This window comes from Polyodon spathula, chromosome 1, assembly GCF_017654505.1.
Source record: "Polyodon spathula isolate WHYD16114869_AA chromosome 1, ASM1765450v1, whole genome shotgun sequence".
Lineage (NCBI taxonomy): Eukaryota > Metazoa > Chordata > Actinopteri > Acipenseriformes > Polyodontidae > Polyodon > Polyodon spathula.
In genome coordinates this window covers 105,574,625-105,597,602 of record NC_054534.1, presented here as the reverse complement: position 1 = coordinate 105,597,602, position 22,978 = coordinate 105,574,625, and the positions used below count along the sequence as shown (strand labels likewise).

At 40.1% G+C, this 22,978-nt stretch overlaps 1 protein-coding gene across 4 annotated transcripts in view; it reads right to left on the bottom strand.

Annotated features, from left to right (window-relative positions):
- Positions 1-22,696, bottom strand: part of LOC121313469 (lysyl oxidase homolog 3B-like) — a 76,480-nt gene extending 53,784 nt beyond the window's left edge. For 2 of the 4 annotated variants that reach the window (XM_041246486.1, XM_041248080.1), the window contains exons 1-3: positions 22,387-22,696; positions 12,950-13,280; positions 12,249-12,412 (exon numbers count right to left, since the gene is read on the bottom strand). In XM_041246486.1, the coding sequence (XP_041102420.1) occupies positions 12,249-12,412; positions 12,950-13,274 (489 nt within the window). In that variant the 5' untranslated portion in view covers positions 13,275-13,280; positions 22,387-22,696. Of the gene's footprint in view, positions 1-1,232; positions 1,421-12,248; positions 12,413-12,949; positions 13,281-22,386 lie in introns of those variants that run through there. The other 2 variants (XM_041247221.1, XM_041248931.1) reach the window with 2 other exon arrangements.
- Positions 22,697-22,978: the final 282 nt, after the last annotated feature.

The following is a 22,978-nucleotide window of genomic DNA, read 5'->3' as shown; positions in this document are numbered from 1 at the left end:
ATATCACTGTCCTGGTCACAAAAGCAAAGTTTGTGGGGAATAATAGCCATTTTTTATACTTCTGAGGCATAAGCAATTAAGAAATAACACTTACTACCCAGGAACCAAAAAAAAAAAAAATTGTTACACAGTGTTATTTATCAGACACTTTATTCAAACTACCATAAACAAGGACCAGAGGACATAAACTTAAGGCAGCAGTTAATAGGGACTTTTTGGTTACAGAGAGTAGTGAGGAATGGGTTGTAAAGTTGTGACAGCTATGAGTCTGTTTTTGGGTGCCAGGGAGAAAAATCCCTACCAGAAAAGTTGACAGAAGCGGTAATAGGTATGAGAGCTTTCAAGCTCGTCACCAGGACACAGGTACCGACAAGACAGAATAGTCTCCTGACTTGTATCCTGTCAGAGAGACTAAACTAGAAAGAGGGACAGGACAGATACAAGTACAAACAGCATGGATATAGGTGATAAACGGACAGACAGGTTGAACAGCACACAATATTTTTAGAACAATTCTGATTAAATTAGAAACAAAACTAAATGAAAGCAAATGCAAATGCATAAACACTATATTGTGCTGGACTTGGCAATATTATTTTTTAGTGGTCACAACAAAACAAAGAAGGAAGTCCTTAGAAAGTCCAAAATAAAGTAATTGTCCATACAAGAATGACCACTGAGCAGTTCAAGACACACAAGAAAACAAACAAAAAAAAAAAACATAGGCACATGCAATTCAAAACAAACAAAAATGATCACACAACTGTGTGCGAGTATTTTGCCTATGTAGCCTGAAGATAAAAGAAAACATAATAATAATAATAATAATAATATAATAATAATAATAATAATAATAATAATAATAGACAGTAGTAGAAAGACACAACAATTAACAACAGCACTGCTATTCGTTAAGCAGTATTAATAGCACAGCAGTAACAGCTTTGTCTAATAGTGGGAAACAGGCTTCCTGTAGCTAATAGTCAGCAAAAACACATTAAAAGAAGGAAGCAAACATTGCATTGGTTTTAGAAGAAGAAAACAATAATATTGTGAAGAATAACGTCATATAAAAGGAATAGATAGCTCAAACAACAATGAAAGAATGTGTAATGCAGTAAAGACAGGAGGTAGACACAGCAACAGGAATTCGGTAGTTGAGCCCAGATCAGAGGCACAGTACTTTCACTTCACACAGTATATTTATGGGAGAGTTATAGGATTGCACTTACAGTTTTCTTATAAGTTTCACACTAAAGAGTCAAGGAAAAGAATATAGTTTTAGCGTGATCCAAGGCTTGTGTTCGGCTCCAGATGACTGTGGTCGTTGTTTCCTCTTCTAAAGACTGTAGAATAACAAAATCCACATGAAATCCTGGGAGTCGGTTTAATCCACAGACAAAATGTGGTTACAGATATCCATTTTAAATTAATTTACAGGACACACAATGTTGCCAAATCAATCCACAAATGATTATACTAGTATTAATGAAGTTGAAAGTTCAGGTAAGCCTTTTCTTCCCCTATCAAGTATTTAAGCACTTTGTTTTAACTGATGTTTCTTTTCACCAACAAATCAAAATAATAAACTGAAACGTGTTTGTGTCTCCTCCTCGCCGCTTGCACTACAAACATTTTGTGTTAGCCTCTCCTATGGATCCTCTAGTGGACATTTTTTAAAGAGTGAGGGGAAGAAAAACCTGGCGTTTCACTTTGCCTTCTATTTAAAGTGACAGGGGAACATTCTGACCATCACAAAGTCACGCTGTTAAAGCAGAATCATTGGGATTGTTTTGGGACAACATTTTCATTGGAATGAAAGTGTCACAATTGAAATTGACTCGCTCTGCTTGCTTATTTTAATACTCAATGGGTGACAGAACCATGGGAATGACTTCACGTCCCCTCAGACGTGAGAAAAGACAGAACTTGGATGGAAGACAATAGAAGACTTGAACAGCGAGGCATCCTAGAGTCCCAGGAACTCCTCTTCATTGCTGTCCTTGGCAAAGACGTCCATCACTTTTTTCCTTTCATTTGCCTCCAGTTCTGTCGCAGTAGGAAATCATGGTTCCACATTTGACACATGGACAGTCCTTAGATCCTCCCCTGTGTCTTCCCAAACTACTTCGTAGGTCACAGGTCCCAATTGTTGGACAACCTGATAGGGTCCTTTCCACTTTGGGGCGAGTTTGGCACCAAACTGTTCGGATACTTTTGATAAAGCATGAGTACGGAGCCACACTTGGTCCATGGGATGGTACTCTGCTTCCCTACATTGTTTGCCATAATTCCTCTTTTGACATTCACAGGCTTTCTGCTGGTTAGTGGACACAAGCTCACAAAAATTGCTCAACCGCGATAGAATATCATATCCATAATCATCAGGAGAAACAATGCGACCTTCCAAGATTCACTTCTGCAGGAAGACACTGGTAGATTCTTGAACAGAGGAATTCAAAGGAAAACGGAATTCAAAAACAAACTGGTCCCATTTTTTATGTTGGGTACCCACATAAGAAGAAATCATTGTTTTGAGGGTGCAATTTATTCGTCCAGTCAAGTTTATTTGGGGATGGTATGCTGTTGTCATTTTGTGATTGATTTGCCATTTCTCACATATCTCCTGGAACACTGGAGAAATGAACTGAGGTCCTCTCTCTGACAGGAGGTAATCCGGAGTTCCCCATCTGGTGAGGATTTCCTTGATTAAAGTCTGAAAAACAATAGAATCTGTGGCTTTGTGGAGAGGGAAGAGCTCCACCCATCAAGAGTAATAGTCCACACACAGAGCTATGTGGAAATGGTCCTAGCAGATCTACACTCATCATTTCCCATAGCTTCTGCACAATAGTTTGTTGCAGCTTGACAGTAGGTTTTTTTTTTGTTTTCAGGTTTATACACCTGACAGACTTGACAGGTTTTGACATGTTAATTTACATCAATCCACATTTTAGGCCAGTAGGCAACAGCACATAGGCGTTTAAAGTGGATCGTCATGGTATGCTTTTAAAAGTTGTTCACGTAGTTTGGGGACCACAGATCTGGTACTAAACCATGGGTGGCAGTTGTACTTTCTGATACACTTTATCTTTAGTTATTATGAAAGAGGAGGTACCCGGAATCACCTCAACGTGTCCATCGTTTTGAAAAATGATTTGGTACAGCGTTTTTATTTCTGTATCATTTGGTGGGCAATCCCTATGATCACTTATAGGAAACCTGATCATCAAACAGTACAGAAGTGTACGTACTGGGTTGCAATAGGTCTAGATAATGCTACAGGGGCTCTTGACAGTGCATCCTGGATGATGTTGTTTCCCATTTCTGTATTCTATGTTATGACCAGAAAATCTAAAAATAAAGTTGGTGTACCATGGCTCAATGACTCAACATGGCAATTAATGAAAAAAGGGATTTAATGTTAAAACCTTCTCTAAAAACAGGAAGAGAAGCTAATATTAAAATGTTCAAAGTAGTAAGGAATAAAGTTGTAAGTGAGCTGTAAGTTGTAAAAGATCTGGCTAAGAATTTTGACACTGGCAACATAAGTAGCACCTTTCAAATTAATGAAGAAAACCCCATTTTCAATATTCAGGAAGTAACAGAAGCTAAAGTTTATAAGGTTCTGTGGAAGGGTGGTGGGTAATTCACTGACACAGGAGACAGACAGGTGAATTTGGCAACACCGCACAGGTGCCCAGTTTTATTTCAGGGTGCTATTTTTCTTTATCCCGCAGATGGCGCTGTGGGTCCGTGGTCTGATTTACCAACAATGGTAAACAGAACCACGGGCATACCAAGCGATGGTACACAATACCGGCGCCCTTGCAGTTGCTTCGAAACAATAATTCAAAACAGAGGGCACAAAGAAACAGGGAAAATAAAACAGTAACAAAACTACAAAGAAAAGGTGCTGCACTTGACAGCTATATCCCAGTCGCCGCTACCCATGCCACCCGGATCACCGTCCTACACTGCCGGCTAACTAGCCTGCTCTGTTACAATATTCCAGGGTCTGCCCAAGGGTTCCCCGCTCTCACTGTCTCACTCTGACACACTCAGTTTCGGTTTCGGTTTCTCCCAACTGGTTCTCGGTCCTCGACCAGCGTTTCCGCACTCTCGCCCCATTTAAAGGGCAGACCTGAGGAAACAGCAGAGCATTATCTTATAGGGCCAACAATCTCCCAAGACTCGCCTCTCAGCCATTCAGAGAGGGGGAAAGTCCACACACCCACTTTCCCACCTCCCCGTGTCACTGCCATGACTCACAGGCGGTTGTTGGACGACTGCCGCTCTCTTCCTGCAGCCCTGTGAACACGCCAGCAGAGTCAGCACAGATCTTTCCCTGCTACAGGTTCTTAGATCTCTGAAAAGTTAAAAGGTAAGGGATCTATCTGGTTTAGATCCTTTAACTCATTTGATTAATATAACAATGAAGCATGGAATTTTTTTGAATGCATGGACATCTGCAGCAGTTCTACCTTTTTTTAAGAATGGAGACTCTGAGGAGATCAGTAATTATAGTTCCTATTATTATGCGCTCGGTAATGTCAAAAGTTGCTGAGAAGGTAACAGCTGAACAAATGATGTCACCCTTGGAGGCTGGAGATTTACTACAGCCAATGCAGTTTGGGTTTAGCACTTGACTGAAACTGCAAATTGTTATTTTGTAGAAAAGATCAAACTTCAGCTTGATAGAAAGGGAAGTGGTTGGATCCATATTTTTAGATCTAATAAAGCATTTGATACAGTTAATCATGACAGCCTTATTTCTAAATGATCTAAATAATTTTTTTTCTAATGAGACATTGAAATGGGTTGAGTTGTACCTTAAGGTTAGAAAACAATGTGTCTGAGTTGGTAATATTCATTCTCCTATGAGGAATTGTACAGTTGGGGTCCCCCAGGGTTCTGTATTAGGGTCACTACTATTCAGTCTGTATATTAATGATCTACTGGATGCTAACTACTACTGTGCAAGTGTTGACAAATTGGCTGGACCACTCCTGTCTAACTCTGAATGTGAAGAGTGAGGGGAAGAAAAATAATGGTGTTCCACTTTGCCTTCTATTTAAAGTGACGGGGAAAATTCTGACCATCACAAAGTCACGCTGTTAAAGCAGAATCATTGGAATAAAAGACAAAACAATTGAAATTGACTCGCTCTGCTTGCTTACTTTAATGCTCATTGGGTGATAGAATTTGTATATGGCCTTTGGTGAACATTTTCAGTGCTTTCTTTGAACATTTATTTTTAAACATTCATGCAGGACAACGATAAATAAATCTGACAGCTAAAATCTGATAACAAAGATAAAACAATTTGTCCATCCTGTAGCTAAACCTAAATGTGGCTCCAATATGCTAAACCATTTTTTTGTGCCTGTGATTCTCACTGCCAAGTTTATGACCTCAACAGGAAGGAATATCATTTTTCACCCATATTATAAGGTACCTTTAGTAGAGTACTTTACTCGATTACTGTACTAAAAGACCTGGCTGTACCTCCTCTATGCTCCCCTGCTTCCAGAGCCCGCTCCTTCTCTACCCTAACCCCGCAGTGGTGGAATGACCTTCCTACGCATGTCAGGACTGCCCACTCCCTGACCACCTTCCAGCACCTCCTCAAGGCACACCTCTTCAGACAACACCAGTAAAACTCTTCCCTTTTGGACAATATAGCACTCTGCCTTTAATGCACTTGCACTTATCTGCTCCCTATATTTAATCCTGCACTTAACCATCTGTAAAATTTTGTATTTCACCTGCACTCGTAACTAACCCTGGTGTAACTATCAACACTGTTATCTGCTCTTGAACTGCCCCGATATCAAATCATACTGTGTTTTGTATTTACTCTTATTAGAACTGAAGTCATTATATTTTGTATCTTGCTTTTAATTGTATTGTAATTCTTGATATGTATTTTCTGTATACAACTGTAAGTTGCCCTGGGTAAGGGCGCCTGCTAAGAAATAAATAAATAAATAAATAAATAATCAGACTTCCTTTCATCTAAAAATGATCTATGCCACAGTGTTGAGTAATGACTCATCACAGGACAAACAATGAGCTGAGCGAATCTGCTGAAAATATAAAAAGAATGCACCAGCTAGGATATTTAGTGTACAGCTTATAGAATGTGAACCTCCTGAGGGATTGTTGAAAATACACACATACAGAATCAAAAGGACAAAGAGGATTTGTGTAGTATGGGACACATACAGGTACATTCTTATCTCAAGCTTATCTTAAAATTGTAATCGTCCCATTAAATACATGTTTGCTGTCAATTACATGATGATTTTATCAATTGTTTGACCCCCATAGAGACACCAGATGGAACTCATCTGCAACTCAAAGGTTAACACAGAGGTCAAGCACCTCACCGTCAAACAAACCACTCAGGTATCCCATCTGTTTCTACTTGCTGCTTCAAAAAAAAAAAAAAAAAAATCACAAAATGGTTCAGTTTAAATTATGTTAATTTAGAAACTCATTCAGTGTTCGCAATGGAATAATAACCTACAGTGGAACCTCTCAGCCAAAGCCAAGCAAGTGGCCAACAAAATGTGGCCTTAACAGAGTGGTGACCTTAATAATGATGCTCTTTAAAATGTAAGTCAATAGAATCAAGGCTATAGAAATAAGACCTGAATAGTGGGTTAGCCGAGGTAGCCTTGTCAGCTTTCACTACATAAAGTTTCATGATCTAAAACACTTATATGATCTACACACATATATATCCCATATATATATATATATATATATATATATATATATATATATATATATATATATATATATATATATATATATATATATATATATATATATAAAAGTTTCTCAAAGTAAAAGATATGGTAAGGCATAAAAGAATACATGGCAAACCAGGGTAAATATAGTAAATGCAAAGTATAAAAATCGTAAAATCGTTGTAAAAGTGCAAAGATACTGTGCAAAAATACCATGGTAAACTTTTATAAAGGTAGTGGCTTCTTGGTGTGGCAGTATCACAATCAATATTTCTGTTTTGGATTGTGCAGCTGTATTTTCAAAGGCTAAACTGCTAAAATATTGCATGTACTTTACCACTTCTCAGATTCTTGGGTTTTTAATGAGCGACCAAAATTAACCTCAGCATGTGTAATAAAATAAACGAGGTGTCTAACCTGATTCCATAAAACTCCTGACCAAAGGAAGTCTAGCAGGCCCAGATTACCAGTGCCAGACTTTGTACTGTAGCTTTGAGTAAAAGCTGATTCACAAGCCAAGACTGTTTGCTTAATAGTAATGTAATGCTTCACAGCAATGTCTCACATCTGGCTCGCAAACTGGATTGACTGAATCAACTCCTTCTGAGAATCTCTAGTTATGAAAGATAAGTCAGATGTTAAACCCCTACTGAAGACACCTAAAGATGACAAACAGGACCTGAAGGGAGATTGTTTGTATTCCAGATGCTTATAGTATGCTTCTCTTCGTGTAATTCATATCCTTTTAAGATTATATTAGAACTGTGTTTAATCCACTGGCTACGTGGCATACGTATGCCTACAATACATAAATGTAGATTTAGTTTCTCTTGAAGGTAATTCCACCTTTCAAATTTAACACATGACCAAAGCAGGAATGGTGCTATAGTCTATAAAGATTGAGGGGGGTTATGATTAATAGAAGACCTTTTGTTCAGGGTGGGTGGGGTTAAAAGAGATTTCTAAATGTATGTCTCTCCAGGGTAATTCCAGTTTTCCATTTTTTTTTCACATTTTGCTAAACAGAAGCCGTCGGGGTCATGCACTCTAAGTCTTAACCTCTTGACAGTAAGATAGAAGGACCAAAAAGGTTTAGGTTGCATCATTTGTTTAAATATTACTGTCTGCTTGGTAGAGACTGGATGTTAGCAGCAGGAGACAGGAAATAGCAGTTTATTTATTCATTTTTCAGTGCCTGAGTCTGACATATTCTGAAATCCACAAAGCCACTTAACTCCATTTTTCTCAATGGAGAGAAACACACATTGACATTACAAGACTGAGGTATTTAATTCCAATATTAAAGGTATTCTTTTGTTGGTTATTTCTACTTTTATAGTACTTACGTGTATTTTTGTCTTAACAATAAAACATGTTGCAAATGACACTTTAGAGTAAAAGGCTTTGTGAATCCCCCCTAATGTTATTATCACATACTCTACTATATCAATAAAGCCCATCACATTACTGATCTTCTTTATTTTCACATAGATCCTGTACTGCTTCCTTTCATTTAGTTTCTTTGTCTTGAACAGGTATTCTACTGAGAATTAGGTACTTCTGCTATTAAACACACAGCTTGCAGTGTACCAGTGATTTAGTCAACATCAAGTGGACTGAAATACGGACTACAAAATCCTGCAAATCTGTACTAACTTAATGTGATTGCAGCGTACCAAACAGATGATGGTTTATCTGATCAGAACAAGTGGGGACTAACATATAGCTACAGCCAAAAGCTCTGCATCACCCCGCAGAATGAACACATTTTCATAAAGTCAGATGAAACCGACAAAATAATGTTGCGATAATATATTAAATTACATATCGCTTTGTAGTTTTCCATATACTTAACAATTGAAAAATCATTTTGAAATCTAACATGAAACACTGTAGTACTGTTATGCCAATGGATATCACAATGCTGTGGACTTGTGGCTTACATATTTTTATATGGTCTCTTTGAGTTCACACACATGATCTCAAAAACTCAGCTAGAACACAGGAAGTTTAAATGTGTCTTATGGGAAAGTTAATAGCGCTAATGTGGCAGTTAATTGGAAACAAATATCTGAAAGCTCCAGCACTCCTTTTAACTTTATAAAGTAATTCATGCCAAATGCTCCTCAGCAAGTCAATGTGAACATGTTTTATGAACAAGTAGCACCTCCGCTGTCCAAAGCAGGGGCTCTGTGAACTCAACAGGTATATCAAGGATTTTCTAGGGTTTTACAAAGCTATTTTTCTACTTGACATGCCTATATTAATTATTTTATTTGTTTTGAAAAATCAGACAATACCTTCACTGTTTGAGTGAAATGAAAAGGTATTCCACAATACAAAAGAGGGATGTTTTCCTCCTTAATGTATAGCTTTAAACAAGCTACCGTCCGTATGTTTAGCAGAAGTGTTGGTAATTCCATTAGTAATTTTGGATTGCAATCAAATATATATAATACCCTAACATTTTAGGTTATCATTATTATATATATATATATCTTATTATATATATAATAATATATATATAATATAAGGTACCATGTAGAGGGGGTTAAAATCCTTCCCTGCTAAAAACCTTGTGAGAATGCACATTTGGGTGTTATGGGGTTTAATTGTAATTGTTTTAATGATTTAGTTAATCCTCGGCACCTGATCGTAATTATAAATTAGAGACAGGTGCAGGGTATTTGAGAGGCAGCCAGTCTGATCGGGGCTGCTGAGTGAAGAGCCCGACTGCGTGTGTGTCCAGTCGTATTGAAGAGAGTGCTGAGAGAAGCCCGTTTTGGTGTTTGTCAGGTAAACGGCTTAGCCGTCCTGTGGTTTAGTGAGGAACCAGTCTATGTTTAGTCAGAGCTCCAAGAGGGAGCTAGGCATTTGTTTTGTTTTCATTTCTGTGTTTATTAAAAAGTGCGCGTCAGCGCTAAAAAATTCAATTTCTGTGTCCTGGGTCTATTTTAAAGGGGCAACGAACGTGAAAAGTGAAAGGATCGTTTACATATGGTACCAGAAGTGTGTGTGGGCGCCCCTATGACCCAGTAAAATGGAAACCCTAGAGGAATTGGTCGCTTTGATGAAGAGAAACACTGCTGCCCAGATTGAGCAGAATAAGAGATGGAGATTGAAACTTGGACTGCCAGAGCCAGAGCCGACGGAGCTGGATCTGCTGCTCCAAAAATGGGAGCAGGCAAGACAAGCCCAGCCGCCGCTCCCAGAGCCCAGAGAAGAGGAGCCGCCGCTCCCAGAGCCCAGAGAAGGAGGAGCCGCCGCTCCCAGAGCCCAGAGAAGAGGAGCCGCCGCTCCCAGAGCCCAGAGAAGAGGAGCCGCCGCTCCCAGAGCCCAGAGAAGGAGGAGCCGCCGCTCCCAGAGCCCAGAGAGGGAGGAGCCGCCGCTCCCAGAGCCCAGAGAAGGGGAGCCGCCGCTCCCAGAGCCCAGAGAAGGGGAGCCGCCGCTCCCAGAGCCCAGAGAAGAGGAGCCGCCGCTCCCAGAGCCCAGAGAAGGAGGAGCCGCCGCTCCCAGAGCCCAGAGAGGAGGAGCCGCCGCTCCCAGAGCCCAGAGAGGGAGAAGCGAGAACAAAGAGGAGGAGGTGAGGTGCCCACCTCCATCACCCCAGCGAACCAGTCCGGCACTGCCAGTTGCGGTCCCTTGCCCCTTGCTCCTGGACACCCTGCCGGTCTTCCTAGACCTTCCTGCGCTGGACCTGGAGCCCAGGAGTCTGCAACATTGGCCACAGCTTTTCCCCTGGTTCCCTGCTCCGCTCTTCCCGAGCACCCAGACGTCGCTGGGCTGCTGCCAGACGTCGCTGTTGCTCCCCCTGTTCGCTGCTTCGCTCCCCCTGGGTGATCGGACATCGCTGCGCCGGTCCCCAGTGGAAGATCTCTGTCCACTGCTGCATCCTCCTGTTCCCCGGTCGTCACTTCGGTCGGCCCTGTCATCCCGGTGGGGTCCCTTGTCGCCGGTTCAGGGTCCCTTCCCGGAAGTGCCGGAAGGTTCGACCCACCCTCAAGTCCGCCCGTGGAAGAGGGCGGAAATGGACATTTCGGGACTTGAGTGTGGGTGGTTGTGTTTTAGGGGAGGGGGTGGCCTTGGTATGGCCGATCAGTGTTTCACACTTGAGGGGGAGGATGTGTAAGGTACCAGGGAGGGGGGTAAAATCCTTCCCTGCTAAAAACCTTGTGAGAATGCACATTTGGGTGTTATGGGGTTTAATTGTGTAATTGTTTTAATGATTTAGTTAATCCTCGGCACCTGATCGTAATTATAAATTAGAGACAGGTGCAGGGTATTTAAGAGAGGCAGCCAGACTGATCGGGGCTGCTGAGTGAAGAGCCCGACTGCGTGTGTGTCCAGTCGTATTGAAGAGAGTGCTGAGAGAAGCCCGTTTTGGTGTTTGTCAGGTAAACGGCTTAGCCGTCCTGTGGTTTAGTGAGAAACCAGTCTATGTTTAGTCAGAGCTCCAAGAGGGAGCTAGGCATTTGTTTTGTTTTCATTTCTGTGTTTATTAAAAAGTGCGCGTCAGCGCTAAAGCAATTCCGTTTCTGTGTCCTGGGTCTACTTTTAAAGGGGCAACGAACGTGAAAAGTGAAAGGATCGTTTACAATATATATATATATATATATATATATATATATATATATATATATATATATATATATATATATATATATATGTATGTGTTCATGAAATCTTCCACATCTTTATGGTAAGAACCTTCACTCATTATTAATAAAAAAAAGTTTTCACTAAATATTTGGCAAAAATCTATGTTTAGTTAAGAATGTTTTATTTATTTAAATCAGAAGTTTGCATTTTTGTTGCCAACCGAAGCCAGACGGTACACGTACACAGCACAAAGGACTTAATTTTGTGTGCAAAGGCAATCACAGGTTTATTTTTTTCCATTCCGTAATATATTTTGAAAGAAAGACGCCTAAAGTAGGTTTTAAGTATGGTTGTTACAAGCCACTTCAGGTTGACCTTGTAACTTTCAAACAGCCAGTTCACTACTTTTTATTAGAATTGTGATTCTTAATTATTAAACTAGGTCTCCTCCTAGCATTTTACATTAAATACAAAACTAAGGTACCTCAGTCATTACACCTAGCAAAGCACTGGAGTGCCAAGTGAGTCATGGTTAGAATGCTGCTTGCATCAAGTTGCCAGTCTTGGCTGGGGACCTACAAGGACTACTTGGCCTTTGTAGTCCTGCAGGACTGGGAAAAACATTCCCTGCAGTAGGAATACTTTCTCTCGCTGTTCTTCAGTCAATGGTCAGGCTCTCAAATCCAAGTGGAAAATTACAGACTGGGTTTCTAAGTCCAGAGTTCAGTAGGTTGGTAACTTCCATTGTTTGTAGGTTTGGAGAGTGAAAAAAAGGTGATTGGCTGGCTAGAAGGGTGCAACACCTTCAATTTGATGGACTAACGCTTCTGTTAATCAATCAGACCATTTGCTGTTCCTGATGCAAACACAACTGGCAAACCAGAAGCTTACCTCAATAACATTGGACTCCATGAATCCAGGAAGCCTCTCGTCCTTGCAGATTACCCCGGCGTCTTCATCATGAGTGCAGTCGCTGTTCCCCCAGCCACGAGACCTACAGTCTGCGATGCTCTTCTCACTGCCACTGCACTGAACATTATCCAGCCAGATTTTCCCTGGGGAATGACAAGCAACATCATCTGCATCACAAACACCAGCGCCGCTACATACATTTGAAGGGATCTGACTACATTTAGGTGACGTGCATGCTGTATTTTGTTAAAATGAGTAAGCTATTTAGGAAGTAACGTCTGGCAAGCCCTTGAAACTGAGCTGGAATATGTCCATTATAACCCTGTGCTGCCGTTAAAGTAGTGGCAGGCATGTTCCAAGGGGGAGGAAGCTTCTGGCAGCTAAAAACTAACTTTTAAGGTTTGCTTTCTGAAATGTAGAACACAATGCAGTGAGTTCAACTGTAGAAGGCCTTAATACAATAAGTGAGGGAACAAAAACAAAGCAGATTTATACTTTTGAAACTTGTGAAAAAGATATAGTTGCCTTCTTAACCAGATTATGAGAATAGACACCAAAGGAATTATATTTTAATGTAAAACCAAAAAACAATTTCAGAATACTACAACTGTAGGACTAAATGTTGGTTGATGCAACATTCACTAGCACTAATTTCTAGTGAGGTTCCCCCTCTCTCTCACCTGCTCCTCTGCCGTACTTGGAGCTGTGTGTCCAGCCCGTTGCGGAGATGAAGCCCAAATGCCGGCACAGCACATGGGCATTCTCTGTTGAGAAGTCGTCATCACAGATGGTGCCCCACTCCTCGTTGTAGAAAACCTCGATGCGCCCCTCGTTGTGCTTTCGGGGGAACCCGGCAAGTCGGACCTTGAGCTTGTTCTTCTGCTGAGGGGGAGGAGAGGTTGTCTGCTGGGAGAAGCTCTGGGGCAGCCAGAGGCTGAGGAGCACCACCAGTACCCCCCACTGCCTGCATAGAAACCCAGTCTTCATTGCTGACTTACAGCCCATCTACAACTGAATCACAAAGATGTAGCACGGTCAGTGTTTTAGGTCTATTGGAAATTGGGAAGATAGTTATTATTTCATTTAAACTTCAGTACGATTGACACTTTTCATATACTCCAATTAGCACTAATCTTGTACCACCTAATGTTACCTAGGGTAAGTTAGTCCAGTGCTAACTGGAGTCTATGAAACCAGCCTATAATTAAGTATTAACCCTTTGCAGTCCATTTATTCAGCGCTTGTCAAGCGTGTCAGGTCCAATTGATTTTCACAAGCGCCATTTAAAATATATATTTTTCAGAGTAAAACAGGTTGAAAAGGCATTGAATCGCAAAAGGACACTCAGTACTGTATCTCCAGCCAAGCCCCACTCCTTGTTCACTGTATTTTTCACATACCTCTTTATAGACGTGCATACTGATAGATCCTCTCCTGATCACTCGTTTTATCACCAAACTCAATAATTTTATCACCAGAATCAGTAATGCGATTTCAGTCATTATTTTATTACTATAACATCTCAAAAAGTTCTGCAAATGTCTGTGATATTCTTTGAGCGCTGGATGCAGAAGCAGCTACCTCCTTTGTTTATGTCCGTGTTATCTCTGTAGTGCATGGGGCTATGCGATATGCCCCGGCTTCATTAGGCTCCTACCAGTATCACTCAGCCATTGAAAGGTTTTTTTCAGCTTTTTCCAAAGAAAAAAACCACTAGAGACCTGTGCTTTAATTCTTTTTTTGGACAGGAAAGGGAAAATTGTAATGTCGGACCTGGTCTGACATTGGACCGCAAAGGGTTAAAGTACAAGTATAACACTTAAGGATACATTTTCCTTATGTAAGTATTGACTGAACTGTATTAAGTTGCTTTCTGCAACACCCTTAAATTATAGATACAATTAAGGGGAAAACTACAGGGAACTGACTTGAGGTGGTCACCAATACTGTTCACTAAAACATTTTGTTTAATTGTCACTCGTTTTACTGATCATTGCTTGAAACTAATCCACCTATTTTCCCAAAGTAATCCGCTACTCTTAAAAGTTACTAAAGTCTGTGTCTTTCTAATGGCATTATATTAAATTTTTTAAAATGTTTAATTTCTGCTGCTTGACTTCTTTTCTTCCAAGCTGTCCTAGCCACAGATCAGTGACTTATGAGGAACATACTTCAGGGCTTTTGATTACATCATCATAGCATGGATTAGTTCTACAGAGTAGGGGTTTTAGAGAAAGGTTGTGCATACTGGAAAAATGCCTACACCTATGTTCAATTCATTCTAACATTGGTTTATATGCTTTATAGACTGCAAAAAAAAAAAAAAGTCCTTTTTTCTGCCCGGACAAATATAAGGAAGATGAAGGTATTCTATTTAACCGGTTCTGATTATGTTTCAAAATGAATACATTGTGAATGTGTATATTTTATTGTTATTCAGAAATATATCAATATAATTTGGAACCTGATCCACTGTTTGCCTTTCCAAGCCTTATCATTTTAACTGATTACAGCAAAAAGATACATAAAAATCTTACAATTTTGGAAGAGCAATGTTATTGCAACATTTGATATGTGGATCAAAGATTTGACTGGTACTTGTTTATCAAAAGAATGTGATTTAGGCTGGATTTTGTTACAGTGAACGTTGCATTGATTACCTGACCAGGATGGAGCACACTGAAAAGTAAAGGGCTCTAACAATGCATATCAAAGGAAACAACCTCCTTTTGAATGTATATGTATTCCTTGATATAGATGTGTAGCCCATGTTTGTACCTGGAATGGAATGAGTACTGGGTTGATTGTAAGGTTGTAGCTATTCTGTGTGTTCTCCAGAACGTATTTATTTTTTTATGACTATTATTTTCTGTTCTGTACCAAGAAAACAAAAACAGTGCCTTGACTTTGTATTGTTTTGAAAAAAGAAATACATAAGTGTAAATAAAGCTGTTACAGAGTGTAGGCGAGTGTCTTCACCACTACACAAAGAGCTTCATGGCAGCAGTGATTATAAAACTGTAAACCTCATCTTATTGACAATGCAGAGAATTCCCGTTACAGACACAAAAATGTTTTTTTTTATTGTCGAAATATGTCGTATTTGTATATTTTATGATGGTACAGTACAACTTGTATGGGGAAAAAACAATAAATCACTTTCTGATAATTACTGTTACACAAGGTTAATACCACCACAAACACTTAAAATCCTTTTACTGAAAGTTGTGTTAAATAAGAGAACCTTAATCTACAGTATTCGTTTTTTTTTCTCCATTGGTTGGTGATGAAGATGATGCAACACTTTATAACTACAGCAAAAAACTTCAGTACTAGTTGTGTAAGAAAACCAAGAATATGCATTGTTACAGGCAGCACTGCAGAGAAAGCTAAATAAAGATATTCTGAGAAAAAACAAAACAAAACAGGCCTGCTTCTTCTAAAGCTTTGACTGCTGCATTTCAGCCAGTCAATTAGCTGTGAAAGTGGCAGGTATGTGAGCTCACATTGTCCAAGTCAAACATTCCACAGTTAGCCACACTCACAGCACTTTCATTGATTTCCCTAAATCTGGTATTCAGGAATTTCCCTTGAGGTGAGAAACCTCTGAAACAGGCACCTTCACAGAAAGCAAAAAGGGACATACAAATGCATGTACAGCACTGTGATGGGGAGAGACGGAATCTGAGCTGCAAATCCACCTCCTGACCAGGAAGGTCGCAAAGTAAGGTTGGTGGTACACCATCACAGGGATGGTCCAACTCGATGCTGGGACCGCAAAAACCCAACTTGCCCCCTGCTTGTTTGGGGAAGCACAGGCAATCCTCCAACACCTCAACATCACTGAGGAGATGTACAGTGGCCCATTCTGAAATTACCAACGCCAACCCTAGAGTCAGACCCAGAGTGGTGGGTCAACACTTCAGGGACCAGCTGACTCAGAGTCTTTGCCCCACCCACCGACCCACAGGACTGTCGAGGAGAAGGTTGAACTCCTGGCCATCAAGCAGTTTAACCATGTGTTGGGAGCAGAAACCCAGGCCTGGGTCAGCCGACACAACCCCACCATGCTGGAACAAGCCATCATCCTGGCCAAGATCTTTAAAGATTCCCTGGCTTCAGCACTGTCCATCTCTCTCTCTCTCCTCCCAACTCAAGTGACCTTCTCCAGTCCTGAATACCCCACCCCAAAGGGCACTCATCACCCCTGTACCTACACATCCTCGAAACCCAATGGACGACCTCCCTCTACAACAATGGAGGCCGAGGTTGGCCCCCGGATGGGGTAGAACAAGGTGTCCTCTTCCCATTGCCAGGCCGGCAGTGGGACATGCTGGCCACGAGTACAACCATGTCACTTGGAATTGCCCTGCAGCCATGCAGTTAGACGTGGCCTTTCACTTCCCAACACAACAGAGGCAGGTAAGTCTCGGGGTAATGGTTGGGAGGGGCCTTGTATCATTGATGTAAGAGTCGGTAATGTGAGCACCCACACATTAGTGGACTCAGGATGTGGGCAGACTCTGATTAGGACTGATTTTTTGGTGGGAATGTCTTGGGAAGCAGAGGGAAGTGTGATTATCTCCTGTATCCATAGGGAAACCAAGACACATCCCACCATGAAAATGTATTTGGCTGTTGGAAGTCAGACAGGCCCGTGGTTGTCGTGGACAAGTTACAGGATCCAGTAATTCTAGTGAATCATGTAATGATTGAGAAGGCAGTGCCAGTCTCCAGTAGGACCATGGAGGCAGCAGTAGATTCTAGTGGCCGAATTTTCCCGCTGCAAGTCGATTTGTTCCACTCTCGGTTCCGACCAAGAAAAACAAAGAAAGAATGAAGGATGAAAAAATGGAGGGAATATCAAGGAGACATGGTTGGGGGTTGGTGGGGGAATTCTCTATAGCTAGCAAAGGCCAGGGAAAGGGGATTGGAATTCAATGTGACCTGTGGGGGAGGGCTACTGAAACTCCTATTGCACAGACTACTGTAGCTCCGCTCAATATCCCGAAATTCTGGATAATGATCTTCACAGGAGTAGGTGTAATTCCATGATATTAGGCAGCTGCATAGCTTTCAAGAAGAGAGTAGCCAATTTCAAAGTGCCAGAAAATCAAAGTTTCAAAAACAAGTAAGCATATTGAAATTATATCATGGTGGCCCAACATCCTGACTTTAATTTCACTGAGAGACCAGGAGCATCTGATGAAAAAGCCGTCTGTCAGAAAAGAATCTGAGAAGCAGACGTACCAATAGAAAGTTTCTGTCCACCCATAATGGTAAGCAGTTTCAAACAATTGGACAGCAGTATACTAGTTTACGATTAGATTTCATATCAAATAACAAGTGGGCCTTGGTAAAATGGAGCTGACAGCCCTGCCCTATAATGTGGAGCACAGTCTAATCCTATCAGCTTCCTCCATACGACTTCCCTTGCTGCACAGGGTCTAAAAATGGTTATCAAATTCAAGATTCTGTGTGGTTGGCAGGGATGTACAATTACCAGACCCCAAGTTCTAACTCTCAAAAACTTGTGCAAAACAAAGTGACCTCCATGTTAAAAATGAATAAGAAGATGGCATTACAGACTGAAATGTTTCAGGACACTTTTTCTAGCCACATCTGACGGATTCTGCTAACACACTGAATTAATTTCCTCTCTTGGAACTGGGTGCCACAGACAGCAGAATTTTAGACACACATTCCTGGTTGCTAAGGGAATATTAGCAACCAAGTGAGAAAGTGTGTGAATAGTAGAGGCTGCTGGGAGATTGAAAGATAAATCGAGTTCAAACATACACAGTATAGCATTCACACCTGTTAAAAATTATACCATATTCCAAATATTATCCCCTCCTGCTTCAAATAATGTGTCAAAACTTGAATAAACATCGACCAAAAATGGCATGTTTCATTGGTTTATGTCTTCTGAATAAGCTTAACTTTGTACAGTTTGTCTTCTTCAATGTCAACGACATGTCAAATGGACAATAACGTTCATGGTGCTTTACCCTGGATAAGCAGAAAGTCTGTCTGTCTCAGGAGATGAGACACATGGGGCTGAAGGAAAATGAAATATCAGTTTTGATGTGAATTTGATTTAAACACACACCATAACGTTTACTATTGCAACAACAATGAAAGAGCATCATGCAATGGTAAAGAACAGTCCCACTCTAGTCTGTACCACTAAGATGTCACATTCTTGATAGGCCTACATTTCACAAAGTTTCTTAAATATAAAAACAACCTAAAATCGGACAGATGAAACTCATTCCAGAAGAGGGGATACAGTTTCCAGATCAAGGGTGGGATTCACAAAATGGGTTGATAAAATACAGACCTGACCCAAGCCCAGAGTCTAGTGAGTCTAGAGGTCACTTAGATATGTTGTAGTTAACCTTGACAGCCCAAGAGAATCAAGGTTATTTGTGCATTTCTACAATGAAGGGTTGACTTTGGTGTCATTTATTTTTGTCATTGACAGAAAAGTTAACATACTTCAATTGTTTTAAACACCTTAAAAATAAAGCTGAAAAAGATCCCTAAGCAAGCAACAGCTCAATTTAGATATACCCAGAAGTTCTGCCCCCAGTGCAAAACAATGAATCGCAAGCATTTGGCAACGTCTCTAGTTAGTTTATGTCACAGGAGCTTAGTGAACCTAAACTATGATGTTGTACTGTTTCGAATGTTGCTTTCTTGATGATTTTAAATGCCTTTGCCTGCCAGTCATTTCTATATACTTTATATGTGTGTTAATACTGGGAAAAATTTTTATCCTGCAGACGTCCTATTGTGATGGCAAAACACATGGCCCTACCTTAATTAGTGCAAAATGTCTTGAATATTGACATTTGCACATCGTCTGACAGAAGATGCAAAAATATTATGGTAAGTATTTCTGCATCAAACATGCACATTACATCCGTCCTTTAACAGCAGTATCTCTTTCCTTTGACAATCTGACCAAACAGAATCTGTTATTATCACCCACATTCAGAGAATGGTAATTGCTACAAAAGGTTACTGAGGCAATGCCAAGGTTAAGTCAAAATAACTCTTTAATTTCAAGACCTCACAATGTATTCTGTAGAACCAACTTGCATTTTAAAATTAGACAGTGACCTGCAAACTGTAAAATGCACTTTACCAATATGGAAGTGTGTTAAATGTGCACGCATTAGTGTGCTAGGGGGCACAATGAGCTACTTCCCTGACTTCTCACGCTTTTAACCTTTGGAGTCCTGGGTTCATTGCTGGTTCTTGTCACAAGTGAAATGAGTTTAGTCATCTCAACTTGGTCCTCATTGGACATTAGTCCACATCACATGGCAGTCTCAGTTTAAAGAATAAGTAGTACATTTTCTTTTTGTTTACTGTCATTTAATATTTTTATGATCACTACAATAAATCTAAGTGCTTCTTTCAATTACTGAAACTTATTTTTTCTTTATTTAGTTCAGAAGTTGCTCTCCAATTCTAGTTGCCAGCCATACAGTATGTAACATAGGCTTGATCGGCCAGTGTCGTCATGTTAGTAAGAGCCAACACCATCTAGTGAGTGCCTACTCTGTATTGCTAGCAATACAAAAGGAAACTAGAGCCACAGTTGACATCCACTAGCGCTGACGATTACTAACAGAAAGACACTTTGGCCAATCTACTGTACACTAGTATTATCTAATCCTGAGAAACCAAATTTTAAAATAAACATACGTGCAGCCTTGGTCACGTTAATAACTGGCAATAGTGTAGTCTATCACTGGTGCTTCAGTTTCCATGGCAGTCCTATTATAAGTAACCCTGACATGCTTGGACTGGCTTTTTCAAAAACCGAAATGTTAACCTCCAACCCTCAAGGCTCAACCCTCAGTGCTCAACACTCAACGCTCAACCCTCAACCCTCAACCCTAACCCCCCCTCCCCGATCTATTCAGCATGGAACAGGTTTTGTTCTCCCTTAACGGTAAACAGTTGAGTTGGCCTACTATAGAATTTCAGGCAGTAATGTAGAATGTAATATATACTGTAAACAACTAGAACTAACCCCTGCCCTCTTTGTTTTCTCAACAGGTTAGGCATCTGGGGTCATGAACTTTTGTTTTTAATTAGCAGGGTCCCTGGCAATGTAACACTAACCTGTTCACAGCCTACTGTTCTTTCAGCAGCTGGTGGTAAAAAAAAAACAAAAAAAACATATGATATCTATCTGTGATTCAGACAACCAAGGCTGCTTGCTAAAATTCAGTGACTAACATTTTTATTAGGGAGTGTGCTCATTCATCACTTTGGTTCTACAATACAGTGTTTTCATTTTACAGAGTGACTTAATTACACTGATTAATTTAGGTCTCAAACTTGTAAAATGTACAAGCATTGCTGCTTTTGAAGCAGCATCTGGTAAACCATGCCTTCACTATTAGTTCATTACAAGTGATATAAATTTTGAATGCACATGAATTGCCCCCTCCCCCCTCCCCCCTCAACACACGCGCACACACTAATATTCTCAGCAAAACAAGCAACATTCACATCAGAAATACAAAAACATGTGTTATTTAATTAAAAAACAGGAGGCCTTGAATTAGACCACAAACTTTGTGCATGGCTATTAAAAGCCATATGGAAATAATGCATCTCACTCTCTAAGCTCAACAGCTTTTGTAATTTAGAGCCAAACACTATGAATGTCTTGATGCCGGATTTATAACGACAACATAATAATAATTTCTTTATATAGCACCTTTCATAGTGATCCACCATCACAAAGTGCTTTACATAGGTAGGTTGTGAACTGTGCATTACATGCAGAGTCACTTACAATAGGACACTGATTTAACATCTCATCTGCAGGATTGAGCACAATGAGGTTAACTGACTTTTTCAGGGTCACATAATGAGTCAGTCAGTGGCAGTGATATGATTTGAACTGGTAACCTTTGGTTCAATAATGTCTTGGGATGGGTGATTGAATAACACTGACCATAGAGAGTTGTATAGTGACTCAAAAAAATAAAAAAATAAAAATAAAAAAAAAGTATTCAGCCAGACTTATGTGGTGCTTTTGAGTGGGATAGCTGTTGCCTGTTTTGCCCAATGCCTTACTAAGTACCTTGATATCACAGATCAGATAACTATCCTTCAAATAAACCACAAGTGTGGTGGCACACCAAAATATTATCAATTTAATGCCAGCGCAGAATCACTGGGCTGGTCAGGGCCCTTATCATCACTGATCCAGCAACAAGCCAGTCAGTATTATTGGATGGATCAGTTTCCATGCCAAATTAATTAGTTATCTGTTGCAATCAATTGTAAGTAGGCTAAGCTGTTTTGTATCCAGAGAGATGCAACCTTTCGCTAAACCCTTCAAATCCGATTTGGTCCAAATATACCATTAGTGTTGATGTACAGCCAATGCGTACGCTGGTGCTATTGTGAAAAATCACGTTGTCGTTTTATAGCACAGTCTCCGGTCCCCTGATGGCTACATTGAGACCGCTAAACCTTCTTTTACGCAATGCCAGGCTCTAACTATCTATCCAGCGACTCACAGAGCGAGCACCTGGCCGTCTGACAGTGCAGGAGCAATTTAAAAAAAAAAAAAAAAAAAATTGTTTAATTTTCCACACACAACATTTCAGACAGCTAAGGATGCCCACACGTAACAGGAAAATAAAGCACAGACTACTGTGCTCACTTCATTTCTGGAAAGTTATGTGCAATTCTATACCTGACTAGCTGAAAGTTTCAGGATTCTAGCCTAACCTAATATATATATCTATATATATATACGTATATATATTATATATATCTATCTATATATATATACCACTTAAACTTACCAAATATACATTAATAAAAGGAAACCTGGAGAGGAAAAACAAAAGAAAACATCGGCACACTGCGTTGATTTGCTTTGACAGTGAAAATAAATCTATTTTGCGCCTCTAAACTACAGTAAAAAAGAAAGACTATTCAATTTTTAATTTCATAGCAAGGCTTACAAACCTAAAGTTCAAAGCGGTCACATTTCAAATAATCTCAACAGTTATTTGTTCTCTACACTGTGTTCTCAGTGTACAGTAAATTAAACGTCTTGCCAGGCACTCACCTTATCTTGTTGAAGTTTTTTGTACTTTGATTTCACTTTTCCCCACCACGACAAAATCTGCAGTCTGTGCGTAAACCCCGAGCGCAATGGATTTATTTATTTTATTTTTTGTTTTTTGTTATATGATTTCGGGGGAAGAACGGAGTTTGTACACAAGTTTCAGTTTTGTGCACTACTAATTAAGAATCGGTTATAAAGAAAGCACATTTAATGTCTCCTCCCTTTTGCCAGCTCCGCTTATCGCCTCTGCTTAGTATATGGATATTTTGGAGTCTCCTGTGGTTTGATTCGTGACTGTGCACGATTTATAAAGGGGCAGGATCTGAAGAAACACTACTTCCTTTGTCACTTTTAAACAGACCTTTTAGGAAAACCCATATAGCCGTCATTTATTTAAACGAGATCAGAATTAATAGTGCAAATACAATATCCTACTAGAAAAACAAAAAAAAACACGCACTACAGATTTCTTATATGGCGTTGGAAATATTTAAATAACAAAGAAACGATACATGCAAACGTATAGATTCCTTTTGCCACAGAAAGTTTTACATGAGTTGTCTACCCATATAAAAAAAGTATTATAGTATCA